Source organism: Austrofundulus limnaeus, unplaced genomic scaffold, assembly GCF_001266775.1.
Source record: "Austrofundulus limnaeus strain Quisiro unplaced genomic scaffold, Austrofundulus_limnaeus-1.0 Scaffold203, whole genome shotgun sequence".
In the NCBI taxonomy this organism is placed as follows: Eukaryota; Metazoa; Chordata; class Actinopteri; order Cyprinodontiformes; family Rivulidae; genus Austrofundulus; species Austrofundulus limnaeus.
In genome coordinates this window covers 380,016-388,185 of record NW_013952605.1, presented here as the reverse complement: position 1 = coordinate 388,185, position 8,170 = coordinate 380,016, and the positions used below count along the sequence as shown (strand labels likewise).

General features: G+C 40.1%; 1 protein-coding gene across 1 annotated transcript in view; it reads left to right on the top strand.

Annotated features, from left to right (window-relative positions):
* Window positions 1-8,170, top strand: part of svila (supervillin a) — a gene marked incomplete in the record, with an annotated part of 61,379 nt that overhangs the window by 13,675 nt on the left and 39,534 nt on the right. The window contains 6 exon segments of the mRNA XM_014018823.1: window positions 385-476; window positions 623-686; window positions 787-929; window positions 1,006-1,726; window positions 3,531-3,614; window positions 6,028-6,885. Coding sequence (XP_013874277.1) covers window positions 385-476; window positions 623-686; window positions 787-929; window positions 1,006-1,726; window positions 3,531-3,614; window positions 6,028-6,885 — 1,962 coding nt within the window.

The window sequence follows — 8,170 nt, the reverse complement described above, 5'->3', positions numbered from 1 at the left end:
CATCCAGCAGTTTCATTTAATTTCTTTCATTTATTTGTGTAAAAGGACAATGCACATTAATCAATATTCTGTGAATATAAATGCGCCGGAATTAGCACAACAGCTAAATTTCATCTGTAGTCCTGTTGCTCCAATGAAAAAGTTGTTTTCTTCAAATCCGTAAATGGCATGTTTCTGAGAAAGAAACACCATTTCTAGGAGAGGCAAAAGTGTGATGGTAGGTTTCTAAACATTTACCTACTGTAAATATTTGCAAACCATTCAAGCCAATTATTCTTATCGCAGTATTTTTCTTCATGTGGTTTACAGAATTTGGCTGATCCTATAGTTTTTTTCCAACTCCCAAAGCTCAGTTCTATTGCATCAAACATTTTCTTTTCTCAGCTTCCAGAAACAATTCTACTTTGATGAAAAAGACGACCCAGCTAAAAGCACTAAGGACGTAAATGTTAGCCTCTCAGCAAACCTCCCAAAAGGTCAGTAAATTTAGTTTTTTGTTTTTTCCTTAAAAAATGTTGCACTTAACATCTCCACAAAGAGAGAAAATTGTTTGTGTGGAAATTTGGGTAGATTTGAGTCCAGATATATAAAATAATCCCATTTGTTACTGTATTCCCCCAAGTTTCTGAATTGAGAAAACGATTCGAAGGCATTACAACAAGCTCGAGCGATTGGGAAATGAACAGGTAAGACGAAAAGTTAWATTACCATGAGATGATAAAAGACGTAGTGCTGGGGTTAAAAGCGTGGCTCAGGTTGACCACACTTTTATTTTTACCTATTAAGAAAGGAACGCATTGCTCGAAGGTTGGAAGGTATAGAGGGTGAGGTGCATCCATCTCTACTGCCAAACTTGGTGGCCAACCGGCTTCTGGAAGAGGACACACCGCGATACACCAGGGCGTCTGACTCCTGTGGGCCTCGTGCTGGTAGGACARTCACAGCTAGGTAGCAGAATTTTTTTATTGCACTTTCTCCAACTCACTTTGTTTTCTCTTTCTAAAGTCATGGTCCATCAGCACAGCATGGAAGGGTTTGAAAGCTCAGACGTGCTCAAGCCTCTAGATCGAGAGTCTGGAACTCGACACAGACCTGAACACCAGTCCTCCAACCACTCTGAGCCAGTCCACAGTTTGAGTTCATCAACTGTTCCCCTGGAGCTGGAGTCCAAAGCTGAACGCATTGCCCGCTACAAAGCAGAGCGCCGCCGACAACTGTCCGAACGCTTTGGCCTCTCTTTGGATCAAGATCTTGACGTGAAACGTCCTTCCCGCCTCGCCTGCACCCGGAATGAATCTGAGAGCTCAGAGTGTCATAACCAAGGGCAATCTGTGAAGAAGGGAGGCAAAGACATTACCTTGAATGCTTACACCACCACTGCAGTYCCTAACCCAAGGGCAGGAGGCTTGGCACCACCACAGAGCCGGCCTGACACGGACTTTGAGGTTGCTCAAACCAGGGTGGACTCACTCTCAGAAAGAGAGAAGCTGATGAACCTGGAAAATCAACGCAGAACTGCTCCACCTGAGTCTTTAACTTCCTCATACATGGAYGTGACGCCACCTTCCATTCCTGCCAGGGTATCTGCTAAGGACTTTGTAATGTCGATGCAATCTGATTCACCCAAGATGAGCGTACCTGCTTCTTTTCCCTCACCTAAACATGGAGTTTCTCCTGGAGATCTGTTCATAGAGCAGCAGGCCCACAACATCCTCAACAGACAGGGGTGAGTGCTCTTCACATTTTATGGTAGTTTCATTTTATTTGTTTGTCAAGTATTTATTATAGATTGCACATTTTAAATGTATAATAGTTTGTGTTGTCTTATTGGCAAAGAATTTCTTCTCCTTGGTTCCCAGCTTCTTAAATCTGAATACACAGTGTTCTTACCAGAATCTGCTGGAAAATTCCCTTATCGCTATTTACTTCCTGTGTCTTCATTAGTCATCATTTCTCACGCTGCAAAAAAGCTATCTTCCTGGCAGTGAATCTGTCAGAAACAGATCTAGTTCCTAAAAGACCTAAAGCTGGCCACATGTTCTTATTCTACACATTTATTCTTAGTTGAAGATGAACCTTTTTCCAGTTTYCAAGCTAGGTGTCAAAGGTCATGTTTCAGTTTTGAAAAAATAATTTGTAATGCAGTTCAGATGAAAACAGMCATTAATTCTTGTATTTGTCAATTGTTTTGAAAGTGGATTGCAACTTTAAGAGAATATCTTCAGTAGTAATTAAAGCAGTGGCTGCTATGACTCCATTTAGCCTTTGCTACATAATTTGAGGTCTTCCTTTTAAGAGTAACAATTTACATCATTTTTTTATTTCATGTCTGTTTACTGGTGCGTACGTTAACTTTTTTGTGGCTTCTATTCCCTGCTCAATGAGAAATTTTACCTTATACATTCACATKATAACAAATGGAAATTTATGTGGGGTATATATTTTAATAACAGTCTTGYTTACACACAAGTTGGACGACAGAGTTACATAAAGTTAAAGCATATTCTCAGTCAGCCAGGTCATAGGAAGTGAAAAATGCTCGAGTCGAAGGAAACCGGACTTTCTTTCTTTAAAATTTGTTGCTTTTTCACCCAAACTTGGTCAGTTTTGATAATTGAACTGAAGTCATAAAAAAGATATGTTCATTCTTATGGAGCTAATAGCATCAGCATACATGTGAACCTCTACTTGCCCCTCTTCTAAAATTCTAGTSTGAGAACTCCTTGACCCAAATTAGACATTTAACAAAATATATAAAGATAGCAAAGAAGCATATGGAGATTAATATCTCAGTCTATATGTGACCAGGCTATTTTATAGATTTTATTGTCCAACTATTTTAGTTTCTGTTGGTCCTCTCTCGGTGTTCTTGTGTCTGTCTCAAGTTTCAAAACTTGGCCAGGATGTGTGTTTTTGTGGTGCATATGGGAAGTTGTTACAGAACAGCTCAGTGTGACTCTTTGGTTAGCTCTCTGGCCAACAGCTGAGTTTAATCAAGATCAACCAGGCCTGAAAAACAAGTCACAGAGGAAAACTAGTTCCCTGCCTCTTTACAAAAGGGACAAAAATATAAACAACATTTTGGGGCCTGTTACTCTGTTTAAGTCCTGAGTCTCAAAGTTCACATTATATATTTGAAAAACTTTTTGAATTTTCTTTTTGTAGACSATGGTTTCAATAGATTCATCAGTAAAACAATATTCTTTGTATATATTTATAATCCATTATTGGCTGTGTTGTGTGTTGTGCCAGAGCAAAAAAAGCTATTGCAAATCATGTGAAGTTAGAGATTTGTATTTTGTTGTCATCAGTGATGCCTAAACCACAGGAATAGTGAAATCTTAAACAGGAAGTTGAGTTTTGTTGCTGGTGGTTGAGCTCTTCTCCACTGTGGTCAAGCTCGATGTGAAGTCAGCGGTGTGTAATGTTGTGGTGTGCCTTTGGGAGTTCCAAAAACAAACTCAACACAGACTGTTCCCCACCMACCCAGTTACTCACTCATGTTTCCCAATGGGTTTCCACTGGAGCAGTGCAGGAACGAAGCTTAGTGCTGGTTGGCTGCTTCAGACTGATTCCCAGGGAGACACCTACTCCCTCATCARTTGGCCGTCAAGGTAAACTTTGAGCTGGTTGTTTTATCCCAGTATCCTTTACATTGTTTCCCATCAAAAGGACTAAAACCCAAACTCACCAACCCTTTTGAGCAGCACTTCTTAAACTGCCCGACATCACWGGACCCAGAACCATCATTCTGTTTGTTGGGACCTGTGCTGAATAGAAGACAAGTTTAAGAATATCTGCACTTGAGTGTTGAGTCTGCTGACTTATTCTTGCTCTCACCAGCTCCAGTCCCTTTGGCATCAAACCATAACTTCATCTCTAAAGTTCCTGTTGATGTGTTGATTTTAATTTCTATGTGAAAATAACCGCTTGAAAAGAACTTGACGTTTTTTTTATAAAAGGGGTGTCTCATTGGGCTACRACTAGTTGGCAAACAGCATTCACGAGTGTCTCCAGAATATCTTGTGGCATTTGTTTCCTCACGAGTCACAGGGGTGTGCAGTCCTCTTGCTTGTGGTTTAAACATGTTCCAAAAAATTGGTGAAAAAWTTGATTTTTCTCAAAAGTCAAAGGCACTTCTTAAAGAGGCTTGATCTGTATTTTGGCATTTGCACAGGAGAACTTCCTCTGACAGAAAACGTTTGAGGCAGTCATCCTTTTCTAAAAACCACACTGACAATGTTGAAAACTGGACTAAATTTGCTTGTCTCTGTTAGCAAATTAAATCAAAAAGAGGGCTGCCAATGTGGGTACAAAACAAGTCAATGTGGGTATGATGTGTGCTGCAAAATAATCTGGACAGCCTAGTAATACATTTGCGAAAGCCGTGCACACAAAACTAAGTGCCTTTTTTTTTCTTTAGTTGGACTTTTAAAATGCTACCACAAGGTTTGCTGGTAACTTTGTCTCACTTAAAATTTAGTCAGACTGCAATTCACCTTTTTTCTCACAGTTTTGAGTCGACTARTTTCCAGCAGTCGCAGCCTGATGAGATACCACATTAAGTGACAAAAATGTGAGCATTTTACAGCAATTTACTTTCTGGTAAAAAAAAGTTTTTAAACTGCTTTACCAAAAGCAACATCTTTTGCTGGTATTTTTTTTTATTAGTTTAGTCTTGAGTCAACTTGTGGTTGTGTGCAAGTTACTCATACACAGTAAGTCTGTTTCTTAAAATGTGTAATTCAACTAGTGCAGTGATTTCCAAACTGTTTAACTCAAAGCCACTCTTTCTTACTTCCAAGCCAAGCTGAACACCCCACATCACTCATTCGTCCCCACCTCTCCCAAAGACTCGTTCAACCTTTATCTCTTTATCAAAATATAAAAGAATATAGTGAATAGTTTGAATAATTTAAAAAAACTCTATATAACTCAGTTCTTCATTATTCTTTTTCTAAATAAAACTATTTTATTGGACTTGTTTTGGTGATTTTTTATGTACAAATAATAAATTGATATTTTCACAACCTCTGAGMAGACAAGGCTTTGGGCCTCTGATGCAAACATATCAGTAATGGTGTTGATATTATGTTTTTGTTTTTATTGATGCAGTCATTAGAAATAATAAAATGGCATTTTAATGGAAAGACACACTGCTAAATAATGTTACACAGTGTGGACAGTACACTTACGATTTTATGAAGATTGTTCACCTTGCAATGACCYGCCTGGCAGCGATTCTGTTTACATCCGTAACAGGCAAACAGGCATGCTAATCAGCTAACATTGGCTTACGTCAGGTTTACAGCTATATTCTGCCAGCAGATAGCGGCAGCWAGTTACTAAAACATTTTAAATAAAAGTTAAGGAGATGATGCGTTGTCATTGTGTGCCACCCACAATATTATGCATTGCAAGACATAAATAACTTACCCTTCTGATGATGGTCTTCCATGTAGCTGTCCAGCTGTGTAATGTGGTTGGTAGTGTGTTGGAGGAGAACTAGCTTAACATGGCAGCATGAGCTCTGGTGTAGCTTGGAAAAAAGCAGCAGATTGTTGATTCCCCCTTGTACTTTATTACAAAACTTAGAAACCATACAATRCCAGAAAGGAGAAAAGTGCTTGGATGGTGCTGTCGCCAAAGCTTGTAAAAGACCCCAAAACACTATGAAAAGTCGCTAGATTTGTTGCTAGTCTATTTTTTGAAAGAAAAAAAATCACTGTAGGGGTCTAAAAAGCCACTAGATCTAGCAACAAAGTTGCTAACTTGTGCGCACATTATTTAAATTTGCTCATGCAAGATCTTATTTACTCACGTGAGAGTTATAGCACGATTTTGCCACCATAATGTCGAACATTGGTGCAGAATTCTTACCTAAAATCACACTACTAAGAATCAGTTTTTTACTTTATCCTAAAAAAACATCTTAAACTAAAGAAATGAGGAGCTGAGTTCTGTTTGTCTTGATATAGTGTTTCTGTCTCTGTTTCAAAAGTTAACCATTTCATTGTCTTCCTAAAGAATAAAAGTTAGGGAGATGCTTGCCAGGGAGGAGGGCCACCAGAGAAATCTGGAGATGGGAAATGCTACTGAWGCCCCAGTGTACCACAGACAACAACACCAACATCGACACCAGGCCCAGACATCTTACCACARAGACCCAGCAGGGCCTCACCATGTCTCTTCCCATCCTCTCCATCAACCCCAAACTCATCTAAGTCGATCTTGTCAGCAGGGAGGACAAAATGCTGGCAGTTACGCAAGTTACCTGTCWATGACCTCTGGTCCCACATTCAAAGCTGGGCAGCAGCACCAGCAGTTCCATGAAGATGAGACTGAAGAATTCGAGGGTGAGAAAACAAAAGKTCTTCTTAAGAGCAGAAAAACTGTCCTACCCTCAGAGATCCGTCACAGGGAGAGGAGCACAGAGGATCCATTCAGAGGAAGAGGGGATGAAGAAACAGGGATCCACCAGGCAGAGCAGGCTGCCTTAGAGACACAAACACGAGGAGTTACAGCAGGTAGAATGAGGACTGAGGAACCAGAGCGCACCACCTGTCTGCAGGTGTCRGATAAAAGATCACGAGAGCACGATAACAACATTTATAGTCACAAAGTGCYGACCACAACCTACATCCAGCCCAGAACAGGCCAAGGCAACTCCACTTCCAGAACACCACTGAACTGTTTGGTGTCAGACGCTGGTGAATCCAGAGGATTGACTCGAAGAAATGTGCGGCACCAGCTGGATGGTCCCCGAGAAATTGGAGAGGACGGTAACCRAGAGAATCACCAAGAAAGTAGAGTTTCTGTGGCCAAGCTCAGGAATTCATACATGGAGCACACCACCACACCTCCAAGCAGGCGCAGGAATGAGCTGTAGGTGACAATGTTCAAAGCTGCTCTGCTGCTGCTGCTAACTGACTGGCTGCTGTGGAATTTAACACTGACGCTTGTTACCATCAACTGCCTACTGAGCAACTAACAAACTACTAAAKCAGTTGCAACTTTAATGTAAAGGCACACAAGATACTTTTCAAATGACATTCAATTACTAATCAACCTAATCCTTCTTCAGAACAATACTTTCCAGGGTTTAATCTGTCTCATTTGGGTTTAATAGGGTCCAGACAATATATGTGTGCCTTAACTGCTAATAACCCTGCATGGCCTTCATCACATGCKCATTTTAAAAAACAGAGGTGTTGTTGAATATTTAGCCCTTCTGCTTTTAAAAAGATCCATTTGTGCTGTTTATCCCTCTCTAAWTAGTCCTCCCTCACTGCTCTTTTTCTTTGGTTTTTGAGTTCTTGTTCTTTGGTCCATTTGTTGGTACACTTTAGTGAGGTTKAAAGTGACAGGGCACAAGTGGGCTACCAGGCCCCATGGAGAGGTGTAAGGGAGAAAAGAGCACAGGCCTCTGCAGTGCATCTGTCTTGGGGAGAGTATAAAGACCTCAGAGGTTAATGACACAGCCCATCTTTTCTGCCGAGTGCCAGGAGAAGGATAGGTAGAGAATGAGTGACTCAAGGCAGTATCTCACTGGATGGTAATTGTGACAGAGCCTCTAAAAAGCTCTAAAACTCTTGTAGGCATTCTCAATTATCTGGCATGAGTTGCAGATGTTCAAAACATTCTGTTACAAGTTTTCTCTCAAGTTAGTTAGTCGTCAGGGGTAGCTCAAACCCGTCTTGACGTTGCAGAAGGCTTCAACCCATCTTAACCTCTTCAGTCCAAAGGGGTTTCGATTCAGGTTGTGCTTGAAATAATGTGCCATCGTGTAACCGAGTGTATCTCACCATTTACAAAATCTACTTGAATAATCTTGGTATCAAAATAAAGCTAACACTTAGGAGATTTCATCAGAAGTATAGGTACCATATTAGCTATTTTAGAGAAAGTGAGGATGGAACAGAAAAAAACTCCAACTCTCCAGAAGTTTTTTTTGCATTACTGTATAAAACCCTTTTAAAATATGTAAATAAGACTAAAAATTCTTGGAAACTATAAATCCACTTGACACAACGTGCAAATAAATATTCATGCAGCAAAGAAACTAGAATAAACTTAGAGGTTTTAGAGAAGAAATCACTCAGCGTTTTGTGATTCTCCACAGGATAGTCCATATACATCAGTAAATGTTAAGAAATCTTAGGTTTTTATT